The sequence below is a fragment of the Sturnira hondurensis genome, unplaced genomic scaffold, assembly GCF_014824575.4.
Source record: "Sturnira hondurensis isolate 20B ecotype Veracruz unplaced genomic scaffold, ASM1482457v3 Scaffold0022908, whole genome shotgun sequence".
Taxonomy (NCBI): Eukaryota; Metazoa; Chordata; class Mammalia; order Chiroptera; family Phyllostomidae; genus Sturnira; species Sturnira hondurensis.
In genome coordinates, this window is record NW_028095539.1 from 8,500,682 (window position 1) to 8,518,560 (window position 17,879).

Below are 17,879 nucleotides of genomic sequence, written 5' to 3' on the forward strand. Positions count from 1 at the left end.
CAGACTCCTTCCAGCTGCGACCTTGGGGGGGCCTGGCAGGCGGAGTCAGTAGGGGTGGGGTGGGGGTGGGGGTGGGGGTCCCCGGGGAGGAGCCCTGACTCCAATCGCCTAAACTGGGAGGGGAGCCCAAGAGGAGCTCCAGGCCCCGACTTTGGAGGATGGGCGGTCAGAGACCCAAAGGGGATGTGTCCACTGCCAACTCCCTTAAGGGGGCCCGCCCTTCCCCTTCGGAGGGGCCTCCTACTCCTTGTCCCCTGAGGCTCTGGAAAAACCCCAGCGTTTAAAGAACCCTCAGAAATAACAAGGGAAGCAAGAACATCTCCTAATTACGTTTATTGTTCCTTAGATCTAACTGGAGAGTACAAAGTCCCCCTCTTTTTTTACTTAAAAAATGTACTTTCCGCACACTGATGCCCTGGGGGACACGCCCTTCCCGTGGGAACCCGGCCTCCCCAGAGGAGTGCTTCCCATCTGTGGCTACGAGGTCGCATCGTTGGACAAGAAGAGACGGTCCCTCTGATGACTGTCAGCGTGAACTTGGGCATCTCTCTACGAGGGCGAACACTGGTTAGGAGTTTTCTTTTAGCAACAAGAACCACCCACTTACTGATCCCAACTACGGCACTGCATGACGACACCCACGGCACACACCGGACGGACGGGGCCACCACCTCAAGGGACAGGGACACACGGCACACGACACGCGGCGGGCAGGGGCGTTCGCACGCTGCTGCTGCCGCCGCCAAGTGGCAGGGACTAGACACTGGGCACGGGCTACGGGGGTTTCAGCACGTTAATCTAAGACACAGCACACGTTGGAGGGGCAGCGGCTGGGACGGGGCGCCGGCCGGCGCAGCCTGCGCCCGCCTCTCTGGACGCCGAGGGTGGCTGGGGCACCCCTGGACGCGACGGGCCTGCCTTTTAGCGCAACTGACCACAGTCTAAGGGAAGGTCCGGGCGACCCCCACCGCGGGGTGTCCTCGGGCGAGAGCTGGCCGACAGACAGACCTGGCCTGACTCCGTCAGTTCCTTGTTTGACTGAAGAGGGGGCCAGGGCGGCGCAGGGAGCCCGGGGCTGCAGTTCCAGCTGCAAAGTTGGGGGCGGGGGCTCCTCCCAAACCTGTCGCCCTCTGGCCCGAGCCGGAGACACCCGGAGGTCGCGCGTCGCCGACGCGTTTCCCGGATCACTGCGGTCGGTGTCGCGGGGACGTCCGCGGGGGGCCAGGCGGGGGCGGCTACAACTCGTCGGACCGGATGACGTGGAAGAGGGTGACGTTGTAGAGGACCTGGTGGCCGTTGTTCCAGGCGTACAGGGCGCGGTCCCTGGGGTTGTAGTCCAGCATGGAGATGTGCGAGTACTTGTTCTGGAAGGGGATGTCAATGTACTCGTAGGTGGAGGCGTTGGTCTGGAAGGCGTAGTGCACCTTGGTGCCCCCCGAGTAGCCGTTGGTGACGTAGAGGGTCCCGCAGATGATGAAGGCCTCGCCGGCGCTGCGCTTGGGGTAGCTGGTGTTCCAGGTCTGCAGCACCTGCAGGGACACGGGGTCCAGCTTGCTGACCACGATGTTGCCCGCGTTCTGGTTGGTGGCGTAGACGGCCCACAGCCCGTTCTCGTCCACCATGAGGTCGATGTCCGAGTGGCCGCCCCAGGCGTAGTGGTACATGTTGTTGTAGCCGGCGTAGTCCAGGCTGCGCATCTTCAGGATGCTCTCCGACCTCAGGTCGAACCGGATGACGATGTGGCTCTGGAACTTGTTGAAGTAGATGGAGCCGTTGTACACCACCTGGCCGGTGCCGGACCAGGGGTGCGGCAGGCGGTGCGACGTGAAGTTGTCCGTGGCCATGAAGTCGGCCATGGACCGGTACTCCCGCACGAAGCGGTTGTTGTGGTAGCCGTCCATGTACCAGACCTGCGGGCAGAGCAGACCGTCAGCCGACCCGCGGGGGCGGGCGCCCGAAGGCGCGGAGGGACCCAGGGCGGCGCAAGCACAGTGATGCGGTGCTGCACCCTCCCCGCCAAACTCCAGACGAAGAGGCGTCCCGTCTGGGGACCGGCCAGGGGAGGGGGGCACCCGAATCTCCCATGGGTGGCAAGGAAGACCAGGGCCAGCCCTCCGTTGGGTGCCCCCCAGGCTGCGGGCACACCTGCGTGTTCACTGCTCTCACCCTGGCCCCGGGCGTGCAGGGGGGGCTCACACTTACTTGTGGGGGAGGAAGGAGCTCCATCGGGGGTGCAGCCCAGGCCAGCAAGGTGGCACGGGGAAGGGGAAGGACGTGGCCGCCTGACCCGGCACAGCCCTGGGCACGGGCAGCGGGTGTCTCGGCGCACCCTCGTGATCGAGGTCGCCGGCAAGGGCACCCTCCCTCACTCTCCATGCCACCAGGCTGTCTGTGGCAGCAGCTGGCATTTGGGACACAGCAGCAAGGGCCTTCACTCTGTCATTCAGGGAGTGGGAGACGGCGTCCGCAACAGGAGTGTGAGCTTCCAGAGGCTGATCTTGGGAGCGGCCCCCATTGGGGGCGACGGGGGACCAGGAGTCCCATTGTAGCTTAAATGCCGACTGCCTCAAAACTGTCTACACTGTGTACAAGACGCTTTAGCCATTTTCAGTGTGCGAGCAAAGGAGCAGGCCGCCCCGGGAGCCGGTGGCACAGGGGCTGGCGGCTGCGCCCCTGTGTGCGGCCCCCACCCCAGGGGCCCCCTCCACTACCACCCCCAAGCCGGGGAGGCTTGGCACAGAAGTTTTCGGGTGTGGCGTTATGCAGGTGCTCAAAATTTTACAAGTCAGACTGTGTTCCTGAGACATCCATTCAGATGTACTTTTTGTTTCTAATGAGATTTTTAAAAAAACTGGGTCCTACTTGAGGCTTTTTGTATTTTCAACCTCAGAGATGAGGTCACGGATAAGGGTGAAGGCAATGCTGGGCTGTGAGGGGCAGGAGGGGCGCAGGGCACGTGCCCCTGCCCTCGTCACCCAGAATGGGCCCTCCTGCCTTTGCTTGGCTGCCTCCTGAGACGGGGAGCTCACTGCTTCTTTGAAGACAGTTCGAAGACAGTCCTGAACCTCTCCTGACCCCCCAAACTGTCCCCTATCTTGGCAAGGTGAGCACTTTGTGGCCGTGCACAAACATCTGCCCCACCCCCGCCCAGGACGGAGACCCTGGCAGCAGGGCGGGGTCCGAGTGCCCCTGCACCGGCATCTATCGCCTCCTTCCTGTGGACAGAACCGGGTGCAATTGGCATCAAGTTATTAAGGATTTTTAAACCACCCTGCTTTCCAGTAAACAACATTTCGGGAGACTGCAGTTTTCGGGGAGCAGGGAGAACAATGTCTACCAGCCAGCTCTCGGCCTGGGGGCCCTGAGTCACCAATGAGAAGCCCCTGAGCACAGCAGAGAGGCCCGTGACTAGAAGCCCCAGGGCCTTGGGACTGGGGCTCCTGTCCTGGAGTGCGTATGCTCTGATCTCCTTCCTCTCCCCCTCCTGGCCGAGCCCCTTACTCAGATGGGACCCGTCACCTCCAGGTGCGTCCCTGCTGCCTGGCCTCGCCCAGAACCGGTCCACACAGAACAGTCCCGGTCCCCCGGGGGTGAGCTGGGCGGACCCGTGTTTGGTTGACGCTCCCGGGTGCTCGGCTGGACGCTCAGACAGGGCCTCGGCCGCTCACTCTGCACTGGGCCACGCTCAGGGTCTTCTGCAGGTTTCCCTGGGCCTTGCACACTTCCCCCGGGGGCCTGAACAGCCCGGGGTCTGGGCCCGAGCTCCACCCCACTTGGTTAACTGGTTTGAGTTGCGGCCTTGGTACCAAGATTTTTAAAATCCTGCTAACGGATTGTAATGAACAAGCGAAGCTGGAAGCCACCCCTGCAGCTGGGCGGTGAGAACGTGAGGCCAGTCCCTGCCCCTTGGGGCCCAGCGTGGGGCGCAGCCCAGTGCAGAAACACAGCGAGTCTCCCAGTGACTGCTCAGGGGCTCCTATCCCCAGCCCCAGTTCTGGGGGTGCCGAGGGGGGTCCCCGGGCTAATGCCTGGCAGCTGGGTGGGCTCTGCTGCTGCCATAGCTTAGCTGGGCCCCCACCAGGGTGGCCTGGCAGCCCTGGCCTCTGGCCACGCCCCCGCCCCACCCCTCCCTCCGTGCCAGCCCGAGCTGACCAGACATTGATTTTCCGTTTTTTCTGGAGCGAGTTATTGGTCTCCTGCGTGTGTGTGTAATCAGAACTGGAGGGGAGAATGCAGAGGATCAAACCAAACACAACAGTCTCTCCCTGAACGCTGGCAGGACCCGGGCACAGGCCACTTTGCGGGCTGGGAATTGGAGCCTGGCTTGCCAACGGCCCCCGACCCCGAGCTCTGAGCAGGCCGCAGCGCCCCTATCAGCCCTCCTCCTCTGTCCCTCCCCAGAGCCGTCTTCCTGGAGGGCGAGCAAGTCACCAAGCTGAAAGCAGATGTCTAATTACCAGGAGCGCCCATCACCACCCCAAAAGCTTCACGAATCCACACCCTCGCTGTGCAGGGGAGGCGAACCACGCCCCGACCTCTCGGCACAGATAACGAGCGAACACTCTCTCAGACCAAGCGAAGTGCCAGCACACTGGGCCCAGGAGCCTGTTTGCAGGCCATTCCCTCTGGCGCCAGGCCCCTCCCCAGGCCGGTGGGCTGTGCGCAGAAGGGCGGGCAGGGGGTAGGCAGGGGGCGTATCAGGAGACTCAGCCCGCCGCCATAGACCCGCGTTAACGAAACCACCGCCAACTCTCTCCGGACGTGGGCAGGTCACGTGACCCCTCCTAAATAACCACTCTCCGATAGAGGTGGGTTTCCTGAGTGGGACGTGGACCATTAGCCAATTAAACTGAGAGAATTGGAGGCACCAGCTAGTGGCCACGATGCAGAAGGCAAAAGGGTAACCACCTTCCCGTGCCTGAACCCCACAGTGTCCGGGTGTGCGGTGTCCGGGTGTGCGGATGCAGCCAGCCCTCCGGACCCCGCCTCCAGCAGACACTGGGGCAGCGTCCAGGAAGACACGCCTGCCTTCCTCCCCCTGGCGGTTTCCAGAAGCTCACAGTCCTGTCCCCACATCTGTCCTTTCCAAAAGGAGGGCGGGGGCCACATTTCATGTATATGAGGCCATGTCTGGTGCCACCCTTGAAATGTCAGGACTCTGCAGAGACAGGCCCGACCCCCCAGAGCGGCTCCGGGGTCTTGGATGGTCCAGCCTCTTCCTGAGTGTTTGCTCCCCCCCCAAGTGCTGCTGCTCTGAATGTCTTGCAAGCCACCGAAGGAAAGGGGCTCTCGACTGCTGAGTGTGGGTAACAATGGTCAGGCGGATGGACATGCAAGGACAGCAAAACCCATAAGGCTTCCCTCTTCCGCTGAGAACTCACGTGCTTCTTTCTCTTTAGCCCAGTGGGAAGAGTCCAGGGAAAAGCAAAAACCCTGGTCTCTCTCCTAAATCAAGAGGGACAGGAGTTTCCCTCAGCACGAAAGGATGGGCGGGTGAAATACAAATGACGTGTCGTTGGAACCAGAAAGGCCGAATCGACTCTCCTCCCAGGGCAGAAGCTCCGGATGGACAGGCCAGCGGCTGAGGGTTTCAGAGGCGGAGCGTCCACCCAGCCTGAGGGATTCAGGCCCGGGGAGGCCCCTCGGGGTCTGCTGCTTCCTCGTCGCCTACTGTCATTCCCACAGCCAGCCCCTCGGTCCGGAGTGCCCACCCGCCCGGGAGTGCTACGCCGGGTGGGTGAGCACACTGAAAACAGCGTGAGAGCCAGCCCCCAGGGATGGAGACCACCTCGTCCAACAAGGGCACACGCTCATGACCACGACCCCCAGGCCCAGGCCCAGGTCCAGCAGAGGGCGCTTACCCTGTTATCGCCTTCCGGAGCCAGGGGGTCTGTCATCCAGGACCCAAACCTCGAGCCGGAGGTCTTGATGGTCACGGGGTCACTTATGCCCGTCAGCTTGCCACAAGCTGGAAGAGAGCCAGAGCACAGGAGACGAGTGGGTCCCTCGGCCGACCGACGGCCCACCGTGGAGGACACGTGGTACCCTCTGTGCCCTTGGTCTGGGGTCATGCCAGAGGGCAGCTCACACCTGGGCTCCTCCTGGTGACCCCCCAGTGCCGAGGGCCAGAGAAGCACCTGAAGCCAGAGCAGCAGGGGAGGGAGGGGTGGCCGCCCCCCACCTCCTCGCCTCACTCCCCACCGGGCACGCTGCGGTCAGGTAGTGAGACTCTGTACAGGATGCCGGGAGCCGCCGTTCAGTCCATAAAGCGAGGGCAGGGGCTTCCCTGCAGCACCCTCTCTGCCCCTCCCCTCAGGTGGAGCCGACCCGAGAAGGGCCAGTGGCTCCGGCAGCTTGCGAGATTTCCCTGGAGGGTGAGCATGGCCCCTCTGCCTGGACAAGACTCCCAGAGGCCAGAGAACCAGGGCTCCCGGGCAGGGACGGATCAGGGAGGCATGGCACCTTGGACATGCCCTCAGGGCCCTCCCAGCTCACAGATAGAGGCTGCAGACGGGGCGGCACATTCTCGGGGCCTCCCTGTCATACAGGCACCGCCAAAGCTGGACCCCAGCCTTCCTGCCTCAGTCCCAGCCTTTCCCACAACCCGTGGGCCCTGCAGGCCATGCCTCATGGTCCTGGGCAGTCGCCACACGAGGGAAGACCCTCCTGTCCCGCCCGATGCTGACCTGTGCACACAGCCACTCCCAGCCAGCCTCTGGGCAGCGTGTTCCTGACCCCTGTGAGTGCCTCCTGGGGACACGTGGTCTCTGTACCGTCCTCCCCTCCTCCAGGCCTGGCCGGAGGGGCTGGGGGCAGCCAAACTCTACCTTCTGCAGCCCACCCCAAAGGTGAACCAGCGGCTCAGCGCCCCAGCTCTGTGCAGAGGCTGGGCCAGGGGCCCGTCTCCCTGCTCCACACCCGTGCTCAGCTGCCCCTCCACCTGCGATGCCACCCCCTTCCCACCTGTCTTTCGGGGCTGGACCCAAACCGGAGGCTCTGCCAGGGACCTCTCCCTTCTGAACCCCACCTTCCGTCCTCACGGAAGCCGCATGCAAGCGGCCACACGTGTCCTGGGGCCACACATGAGTGACGGGGTCTTACTGCCACAGGCAAGAAGCTTGTGGTCACCCGTCTCCCAAGACTGAGACTGAGAGGGGTCCAGAGAGAAGGTGTGAATGAATGAATGAGGGAAGGGGGGAACGAGGGGACGAGTCATCGCTCAGGTGCTTCGAGATGGCAGTTTTCTTCTCTCAGAAAATCCTCCACAGTCTCTTGCTTCACCATCTGTCCCAGGAGAGGGGGTGGGAGGCAGAGTGTGGCACCAGGACAGCTGTCCCGGTCCCTGGTCTACAATGACGGCATCACCCGGGAGGGGGGCCGTGAGGGGTACAGCAGCTGGGCGATGGAGAGCATCTGGCAGCAAGCCAGACACAGGGGCGCGCTCAGTGGAGGCCACAGCACCGTGGACACGCCGCGGACCTCCCGGCTTGTGGCTGAGAGGAAGGGGAGCCGGCCCCTTCGGGGAGCTGGTCGCAGGTCCAGGCAGCTCTCTGGGCTTGGTGCCCCTGCCCTAGGCCTCTGGGCTCTGGCCGAGTGCCACCCTCCAAAGCCGCTGATGAGAGCAGGCAGGGCAGGCCCAGCGTCCCTGGAGCCCTGCTCTCCACATGGCTGGCAGCAGGTCCTGGCCTGGAGGCCGCCCCGCCTCAGTGCAGTTATTTTTGGTTCTCCATCCAGAGTGGCTCGGCCAAGACCTCAGGGACTGCCAGGATCTAAACGGACCCAGGGCAGGGCCTCGCAGCCCCGAGCAGACACACGCAGTCCACGGGAGTGGCCCTCTTCTGTCGTCAGGATGCTCAGGGTGTATACGGGGGGCTTGGGAGGAGGCTCGGCAAGCGTCCGAGCGGGAGCTGGGTTCCAGGACGCACCCCTGTGCACGAGCCCAGGGGGCTTGGCCAGACTCCCCCCAGGAACCCCAGCAGAGGGTGGGGAAGGCAGTGCAGCCTCCCCTCCTGCGGCCATCACAGCTACATCTGCCCGCTGGGGACAGCGGCCAGTGCTGGCCCCGTGGCTGAGGGCTGCCCTCCCGGTTCTGGGCTTGTCGCAACCCCCAGGCGGGGAAACAGGCGGCTGAGATGCTGCCTGCTTGTGAGGCTGAAATAAAGGCTAAGGGAGCAGCTTCATCGCCCGGGGGGTGATTAAGTTGCTGAGCCTGAACAGAAACCCAGATGAGGAAGCAGCGGCAGCTGCTGGACCTGCCAGTCTGCCTGTCTGTCGTCTGTCAGTCTGCCTGCCATCTATCTGTCCGTCTATCTGTAAATCATCTATTTGTCCGTCTGTCTATCCATGTATGCCTCCACCTATCTACCTATCCTACCACCTATGCCATGGGGGTGACTGTGTGGAGCCTGTGATGTGAATGACACCCAGGGACTCTGCCACCTTCGTTCTACAGATGGAGAGAGGCGAGGCCCAAGCTGGTCACCTGTGGCACTTACTGCCTCCCCTAGATGGGGTCTCACAGTTCCGTTCATCTGAGTCCACGTGGTGCAGCCTCCATGCAGACCCTGGGGCCCCAGCTGCAGACCCCAGCTCAGCAGGCCTGTCTGCATATCCAGGCTTTTGAAAAGAGAATTAACCCAGAGGTACGGTCAAGGGCAGACCCACTGCAGGGAGAATCAGCCCCCGAGGGCCTAGCCACCTTCTCTTCATTTCCCAGTGATCCATTTAGCAGCCCGAGGGTGACCACACAACAGACCCAAGACCTGAGGCCATGAGGAGAACTCACCTAGCTTCTAGAACTAGGCTGGGGGACACTGCTTGTCCCAGGAGGGGCGGTGTGCCCCTCGAAAAGGCCCTTCACTGTTGTCATTTGTAACTTGTTGCTCTGAATTTCCCTTATGCTCCTGGACCCCATTCAGTGCAAAATATGGAGGTTTTATCTTGTTTTCTCCCTGGTATACCCAGCCTGAATCCCAGGGAAGGGGGGTGCTTTGGGGGCAAAAAGTTACAAATACCCCTCCTCCCCAACACTGGGTTCTTCAGAGGCCAAGAGAGACCCCACAGGGAAAGGGTTGGAAGGGTCTGGGACAGAGGGTGGTGACAGGGAGCTCAGGGCCATCGTGGGCAGAAAGCCAAAGACCGTGCCTGACAGAAACAGTCGCACAGCCCCATCGCCACCAACACAGCCCCGCACCCTCTGGCACCATGCACAGCCCGGGATGTCCCCGTGGGGCGGGCTGGCCGAGGCTGTGCAGCCCACAGCCCCCCCGGGGACTGTCCCAGTCACCGAGCCCCTGGCGAACTAGCACTGGGGCACCGGGAAGCATGTCCCTGGAAACACGCAGTAGACACTCGCTCATTAACACGGATCCGTTCTTCATGCCAACACACCTCAGGCTTTCTCGGGAGCGGGGGCCTTAAAGGTGCGTATCTTTGCTGGGAACCGGGGGCCAAGTTGAAGGCAATCTAGATTCGGGGAGCCTCTCGGGAAGGCCGGCCGGCTCGACGCCCTGGCCCAGGGCTCGTTCTCTCTCTCTCTCACTGACCTCATCACGGCCCTTCTCCTTCTGGGAAAGAAGTGAAGCTCATCGTAAGGGACGGGGGGCATGTGGGAGGGGTGGGGTGGATGAAAAGGGAACTAAGTTAGAACACCAGAGAAAAACCAAAGGGTGGCTTCTTCATGAAGCAGAGTTGCCCTGAGTTGCTCTACAAAAGTCACTCTGAAAAGGAGTGACCTTTGCCTCAAAGCCGGCGGTGCGAGGGGCCAGCTCAGCTCTACGAAGAAAGCCTAGAAGGGGAGCAGGATCTCAAGGGCACTGTGGAAAAGTGGGTTTGGACGCTGACATGTGGAGGGCTGTTAGAGAGATCAACAGGAAGGTCGGTGAGGCAGGTGGGTGTTCTAGCACCAGAGAGAACCCAGGGGGGCCGCCCCACGTCCGGGGGCCTTTTAGAAAATATGAAGGGAGCTCGGAGGTCGGGGCTTCCTGGTCCCACCCTCCCAGGATGGGCCCTGTCCCACTGTGCTGTGCCTCGATGTGCCCTTTTCTACACTCGGTGCCGCATCTGAGCTTCCCCAGCCCTGGTCCTGGACCTGGGGGGAATCTGAGATGTCCGTGTCCAGCCCAGAACAGGCCCCACCACACACGCACACACACTCTTCGGGTGGTTTTGTAACATCTAACATCATCCTATTTGCCCCAGATGTGCAGCTCAGGGGGGCTCTGGGGGCTGGCCTCCGCACACGGCGGGGTGCTGCGCTCACACGCGGGCAGCTTGTGCGCCTCTGCTTTGTCCCGGTGGCCCTGCCCGAGAGCCCTAGCCGGCCCGGGCTCCGGAAGCCAGGAGGGCGCTGTCCACTTCAGCACCACGCCCTGCGCAGGCGCCGGCGGGACCGCGGTGGGCGGGGCCTCGGTGGGCGGGGCCGCGCCGCGCCTCGCCCCGCCCCGCCCCGCAGGGTGCTGGGCCTACCTAGCTTTTGCATGCACGCACGGAGCCTCTCTTCAAGATTGGACACTCTGCTCTGCAGCTCATCGTAGTCATAGGCGCCAATTTCCTCTTGGAGCTCGTTAAGCACTGACGTCAGATTCTGGACCTCCTCCTTAAACTGCAAAACCAATTTGGCATCGGCCTTGTACTCCTCCAACACAGGTATCAAAGGCCTAAGTTCATCCATTTTCGCTTTTATCGCCTGCAAGGTCAAAATAAGCTGGGTTCAGTGCGATGCGTGCAAAAACTCGTCACGCCCTGCCGGGGCCTGGCCGCCCGCGGGGTGCGGGCGCGTGCACACTCCCACCTCTGGTCCGGCCGTTGGCCGTCCAGTCCCACAGTTAGGAGAGCACATGAAACAGTCTTCGGAACACCATCATATTTGGGAAGGTCTTTATTGTCAGGTAGAATGCAACAGCTTAAGGTTACATGCTTTAAGTCACATACACAAAGTTTCTTTCTTTTTTTTTTTCTTTTCGTGTTCAAAAATGGCATCGACAGGGTTCAAAGGGCTCACGGAATGGCATCTAGAGTCACATGCAAAAGAGGGTCGCGGTCGGTGTCAAGGTTCCTTAGTGAAATGGCGCTAAGTGTCGGAAAGTAAGAGTAAAAATGCAGGGTGCAAAAAGCTGTCTGGCCCTCTTTCATGGGGACAGGACACACGCTTCTTCAGTCACTGCGGCATTGAAAAAACGCTTTTAAGTTAGCCCTGCAAGCAAGAAAACGAAAGACCGTTGAAGAGCTACCTCACTAGCCTGCCTCACACAGACAGCCACTCACAGACAGATATGTTCACGGTCACTTAAAAAAAAATCACACTTCAGTGCTAGCGTTAGTCCAAACACACTGCCCTGGTGGATGCAGAGATTCCGTGACAGCTGCCGGGGCACGTTTAATGCCACGAAAGCGTGGTGCTAGGCGGGGCTTGCGTTGCTCCCCGCCGAGGCGCTGTGCCCCGAACCTGGGGACGGGGAGGAACGGCCGAGTGGCCCGTGCCCACGCCGAGGAGCAGCTGGCCCTGGCTGTGGGGGACACCCTCCTCTCAGGAGGACCCTGACTCTACCCCAGAGGAGGGAGCGCTGGCCTTCCAGGGAGAGACACAAACTCTTTTCGGTCAGGCAGGCCAAAATCTCCTTCCGGGATAACCCGTGGCCGGTCAGGGGCAAGGACAAGGCGTCCGCCTGCCTCCGACCAGCCCGACCGCCCCTTCTGCTGCTTGGGAGCCGGCCCGCTGTTGTTTTATTCATAACACAGATTTATAACTTCATTAGCTTGCCATTTCGTCTATGGCAGGTATGGCTTTAAAAGCGAATTCGTTCTTGCTTCACGCAGGAGCACATCAAAGGGAAACGTTGGCAGGGAAAGGCCCTGAAGGGAGGCGGCAGCGTCAGCGTTTCTGGTCAGAGGGGGCTGGGTGACGGAGCTGCTCATTTCCATCTGGGCTCGGGTTCTCATCAGTATGCATGTATACCTTAAGGAAGGCGCATAGCCCTTCTCAGTTTAATAATTTCGAGGCTGCATTCACTCTGGGCATAGGTATATATACATACTCGTCCGTACGTATATATAATTTCGGGGCAAACCCTGGCTTTCCGATGCCGAGCGGTCTGGAGAAAAGGAACACTCACCACGGAGCGAGAAAGATGTTGGTGTCTCTCTCTTCCCCGTGACGCTACAGCGAGCCGGGTCACAGCCAAATTAGGCCAGATGTGAAAGGCAGCCCGAGTGATCCCAGCTTGGAAACACCTCTAATCAATTAAGCTAATCCCGGGCTAACGGGGTTTGCCTGTCGCAGCTGTGGAGCGACAGGGGTGGATGGTGTCCCTCCCCAGCGGACCTGGGACTTGGCTCGAGCAGCTCAGGGCCCAGGACTCACAGCTGCAGGAGCCCCAGGTGCAGGCAGCCATGGCCCCGGCCTCCGGCCCAGGGTGAGGGCAGCCGTGTCCCTTTCCAAGGATGGCAGAGAGCGAACCTTGCCGGCCCCACCCCCCACCCCGCAAGCAATCGCTACTTCTAGAGGGAAAGGGGGGCCTGGGGGGAAACAAGCCCATCGTGGAGGGGAGGGACACACGCACCTTGAACTGCCTGGCCAGGTGCTGCTTATGACTCTCTTCCACCTGTTTGAACTTGGACTCCAGCCCTTTCATCTGGTTCTCCATCTTCTCCACATACTGCAAGTCCCTCTGAGTCCGCCGGTCCAGGACCTCTATGGATTGGGACATGTTTTGCACCTGTCAAAAAGGCAACAGGTTCAAGGGAGGAGCCAAGGCGAGTGCCTGCAATCTTACTGGCCTTCTAGGGCAGTGGCCTTCTACGTGGCCGCCGCGCAGCCAGGAGCGGCCAGCGCCTTGTTTACTATACCAGTTAATCCCAGCCTTGGGGATCGTGGGGACCAAGCACTCTGCAAATGCAGCCCATCAGTCTGGTAATCCTTCCCCTGCCCTCTTCCAGTGCGGGCGTTTGACCAGGGTGCAGACCGGGGCGGGAGCCCCAGCCCTGCACGGGGCGGGGGTAGGGGGGTTGTGGCTCCAGGATTACGGCTTTGGGCAAACTTTGCCCCTCTGTTTTGGGAGCGGCCCCTACTCTGTTCTGCGGGATGACCCGGTGAGGAGGGACAGTATCTGGCCCCCTCCTTCCCAGCCCGGGTGCAGCTTCTCTTGCCCACCAAGCCTCACTGGGTGCCTCGGGTAGAGTGTTGGCCGGGCGCGCTCACGGAACGCAGCAGGGGCTGCTCTGTGGGACCCCTTGGCGCGCCCTCCTCCCCCAACCCGTGCGCCATCCATCACACCCGGCAACATAACAGGGAGGCGCCCGCTCTGCAAACACGGCCGTTCGGGCCCGGAGTCAGGAATCCATCACCCAGCAAATGAAGAATCGCTGTTTGACATCCTTACAGGCAGGTCTGAATGCAGTCTCGCCTCAGGACGGAACTTTAATATTCAACAGGGTTCCGGGGAGCTCAGAAGAAAACCGTTTCCACCCAGCCGCCTGCTTGTTATTTTTAGGAAGTCAGCTTGTGACTGGGGGGGGGGGGCGAGCGTGCTGGGGTGGGGCTCTGCCAGTGTCGCAGTGGCTGGCAGCGAGTGGAGCGTGTGCTCAGAGTCCAGTCTGGCCTCGAGGGACGAAGGGACCTCGCCTCTAACCACAAACCGTCATTTCTGAGTTTCTGCTGATTTTGGAAATACTCCCCCTTTTAGGAAAATGACCGTTTGGGTATGAGGCTCAGCTTTGCCTGGTGGGGTGGTTTCCGCTTCTTACTGCACCCCACACCCCCCCAAATAAAGTAAAATAAAATAAGAGACAAGTAAAAGTCTTCTCGGTGAGAGGCAACGGGCGTGGTTCACCGTGCCCTTAAACACGCCGGGGATTTTACGACTTGTTATTCGAAAGTAACGCACTCGAATTCCGCTGAAAAGTCCCGGTGGCAGGACACAGCCCGTGAGCCAGACTCTGTCTGACCCTTTCTCTCTAGACGCTTTGTGGGAACTACGACATATGCGCTCTGTTACCTAAGTCTCCCCGTGCCCCTCACCTCTCTTATTCGGTCACTTCCCATAACTGCAGCACTTCTTGGGAGAAAACTTGTCATGTTTGCTTCCTTTTGCCTTTCAAGGCCCAAATGGCACTGCCTCCAGGGAGACCTCCCTGATGCGCAGAGCCCAAAGTGGCCGCCTACAGCTTGGAAACGATGCCACCTTGCTGGCACAGTGCCTGCACACCTGTCGCAACCACTCTGTCGGACAGGAGACCCACTGAGGGAGGGGGACCAGGCCTCCCTCACACCTGTAACCGCAACCGGGGGGTCCTCTCGCCTGGGAGGAGGTGGAGGATTGCAGGCCCCTCTCTGACAACAGCGTCCGCTCTCTCATCTCCTGCCGGCGTCGGGGGTGGGTTTCGGACACACCCAGCCTTGCGGGGATAACTAATTGCTCAAGTCGATGAGCCGTGTTCCACACACTGAGCCCGTCAGTCACTTATCTTGCCTGGGAGGAGGGTGCCATTTCGAGCCCCATTTTACATCCAAGGGTCCCGGGCTTGAGTAACTTGTCTGCCGTCACACCCTGGCCTCACCGCCGAGCACGCCTGTCAAACCCAGGGCCCTGCCTGTGCGCATCTTTGAAGCGCCGGGAGTGGGGCCCCGCTGGCCTTCCAAGCTCCCATGGCCCTCCACCCTGACCCCGCCACCTCCCCAGGACTCCAGGCCAATGACAGCCAGAGCTGCTGGGTGTAGGCCCCAGGCCCACCGCAGGCGGGCTGTGGCGTGGGGCCACTATGCAGACTTGGGGCGGAGGGGGGACTCCCCATCACTGGCGATGAGCACCCTGCCAGACAGCATCGGGGCCGCATCCCCACGGCAGCCCCCTGTTGGGCCCCGCCCCAGCCATGAGAAGAGGAGGGTGGCGGGGAGCCTGACCGAGCGGCGGAGTAGCAGATGGCAGCCCTGCCCCTTGCTAGCAGAGTGCCGGAGTGTTCTCACAGCAAATGGCTTCTGCCCTGTAGAGCGCGGCGCCCGCCGGGGGTGTGAACCGGGCCGCGCTGCTCCAGCACGGACGCCGGGGCCTATAAGCAGGCAGGAAGAGGCGCTCCCGGGCCTGCGGCCCCAGGGCTCCTGGAGCTTTCCGGAAGCCCGTACTGGCTTTCTGTCCCCTCCCGGGAGCTGGAGGTCCCGGCCCCAGCAGCCCCACAGGCCCCTCCAGGCTCCAGCTCTCTCCTCCGAAGTTCTGAATAATTAAAGGCTCAATTAGGCTGTTGGTCTTGTTCACTGTTAATAAATGTTTGTGGAGTCTAGTAAGAGTGTTTTACATTCGTTCTCTCTATATGACTTACTCGGTGGCTAACACAGGCACCGTCCCTTAGGGGGGAGAAGGCTGAGGGACCTGTGGCACCATGGCTGCTGCCGTGCCACCGCCTGCCAGAGGGAACGGGCTGCTCAGGCACGCTCCACGGTGGCCAGGGAGAGGACCCGCCGGGACCGGCAGGACCTGCCCTGCCTGCTGGCTGCCAGGGCCGCCCCGGACCGTGTCCACAGAAGGCTGCTCTCCTGTCCCCACCCGAGGGGGGAGCCACGGCTTTCCTGCTCTGTGTGTGTGTGTGTGTGTGTGTGTTGGTGTGTATGTGAGGTATATGCTACCTGTGTGAGGCTGTGATGTATCTGTGTGTATGGTGTGTGGGGTATGTGTGTATTTGTGTGTGATGTATGTGCACGTGTGAGTGCCTGTGTGCGTGGGTGTGAGTCATCTGTGTGGTGTTGTTGCATGGTGTGAGCTGCGTGTGGTGTGACCCCGCTCTCTCAGGGAGTGAGGGACCCCCTGTCCTTGGGGGGGCGAGGAGTGGGACAGAGGGCACGCCCCCTCCCCCCCGGGAGCCCCCAGGGGACCCCGACCCTCGGGCTCTGAGCATCCAGGGCCCTTCGGGGGGACTGTGCCAGGAGCCAAGTTGGCCCTGCCACCCAGAGTGGCCACCTCTGTGGGGTGGAGGCCACACGGCCTGCGGGCAGCTGGGACCCAGGTGTGAACGGCCCCCGCTAAGCAGCAGTCTGTGTGGGGTGAGTCAGCCCCCCTGCCTGGTCCTGAGGTTCCACTTCTTGAAATGGGGTGGAAATCTCACCCACTTCACACAGCTCTTGTGAAGGTAAGTGAAATGAGAGATTGAAAATGTGGATGCGAACTGCTCTGTGCTGTCCCCAGGTGGGTTACAAAGGTGACAACTTAATCTGTTCCTGTGCCAAGGACACATCCACAGTGGGGCACAGCTGCATCCAACCATGCACAGGCAGGCCGGGCAAGAAGTCCCCTTGGGTACAATCTAAGTGGTGGAGCGCCCCTGGGCCCCCGGAGCTGCTAGGGATGCAGCCCTCAGGACTGCGGGGAGTGGGCACCCCTGGGAGAGACAGTCCCCTGGGGAGGGGCGTGCACCGTCCTGGGCCACCCTTGGGGTGTCACCACCTGGCCATTCCTTCATTCCCAAATATCCCTCTCGGGAGACAGTGAGGCAGTGGAGCTGGAACGGACCCTGCAGGCTGCCACGCCTTGGTGGGTGAACGCACACCTGCACGCATGCACGCGCCCGCATGCACACGCACCCATGCAGCCTGCACAGACTCACCTTCTCCAGCAGCTGCCTCAGCTGTTTCGTGCGGGCGTCCCGCGAGCACATGGTCTGCTGGGGGGCGACTACTGTGCATATGCACCTGCCCTCGCTGTCCTGGGCGGAGCTGTACACCTGCCAGCTCTCCTCAGGGTTGGTGGGCAACACCTGGAGGCGGGGGGGGGGGGGCGGGGGCAGGGGTGGGGGAAGGCGGGAAGAGAGAGCGAGACGTGAGGCAGGGCACGGGGAAGGGGGTCCACGACTGCCCCCCAGGGGGGTGGGAAGCAGAGGAAAGTGCTCTCAAGACACATTCTGACCACGGGGAGGAAAGGGGTCCCCGAGAACAAAGAGGCAGTCTCCCGTCAGGGGCCCCAGGGCTGGAAGGGAGCCAAACGGGGGCAACTCTTTCAATTTTTTTGAATTCAAGGGATATCGTAGTTTTGGTATGTGACCTAAGGGACCCGTGAGGTAGCGGGGGGAGGGGCGAGCACAGGGCGTAGCTGCAGGGGAGGGAGGCAGGAAGGGCAGGCTGCTTGACTCACAGTGGGCACGGGATTGAGAAACAAGATCTCTTCCCCTTAAGGCAGGCGGGGGGAGGGGGGAGGGGGTGGCGTAGCCTGGTTCGGCTGCTCTGGAGATGAAGTGCCGGCTGGCAAGCCATGGATAGCCGGGACCCAGCAGCCTGTTGGCCCGCTCCGAGGAGCCTCGAGCCCCACGGTCTTCCCACTGGCCGCCTGGCACAGCCTGCCCCAGAAAACGCCAGGTGGCCACCTCTGTGCGGGCCGCCACCCACGAGCCATTTGGTGGATGTCACCAACACCCAAGTTTCTGGTGACATGCTGTGCCCGGTGTCACACCCAGTCCTGAGGTGTGCCCAAGGGCTACCAAGAGACCAGCGTGTGAATGGCCAGTGTCACCTTGCAGCCCAGCTCAGGTGGTCCCGACCAGGCGGAGGCCAGAGCACAGCCCCGGCCCCTTCCGGAGGCCCCTGCCCCTCAGGAGGCCCCTGCAGCCTGCCCAGTGGCGTCAGGGCACCTCGGCTATTTTTAGCATGGGCCCAGAGAGGCGGGTGGGGAGAGACTGGAGTGGGGGTACATTCCAGTTCATTCATCTCCAGCCGGCGCTCCCCATCCAGAGGCGGAGCCAAGTCGGTGTGAAGGAGGCGGTAGGTGCAGTCCTCCACACGTCAGGTGAGGCGATAAGCGTCTCAGGAGGGGGTCCCTTGGAGGCCTCCTCCCAGAGCTCTGTGCCCTCGACAGCGACAAAAGGGCACAGGAGCCCGTGTCCTTCACCTCTCCTTCCAGCTG

General features: G+C 61.7%; 1 protein-coding gene across 2 annotated transcripts in view; it reads right to left on the reverse strand.

Moving 5' to 3' along the window:
- Nucleotides 1-316: 316 nt before the first annotated feature.
- The window catches only part of OLFM1 (olfactomedin 1), a 29,770-nt gene continuing 12,207 nt past the window's right edge, over nt 317-17,879 (reverse strand). For both annotated transcript variants that reach the window (XM_037036566.1, XM_037036565.1), the window contains exons 2-6: nt 16,591-16,740; nt 12,561-12,716; nt 10,468-10,687; nt 5,862-5,968; nt 317-1,910 (exon numbers count right to left, since the gene is read on the reverse strand). In XM_037036566.1, the coding sequence (XP_036892461.1) occupies nt 1,236-1,910; nt 5,862-5,968; nt 10,468-10,687; nt 12,561-12,716; nt 16,591-16,740 (1,308 nt within the window). In that variant the 3' untranslated portion in view covers nt 317-1,235. The remainder of the gene's footprint in view (nt 1,911-5,861; nt 5,969-10,467; nt 10,688-12,560; nt 12,717-16,590; nt 16,741-17,879) is intronic.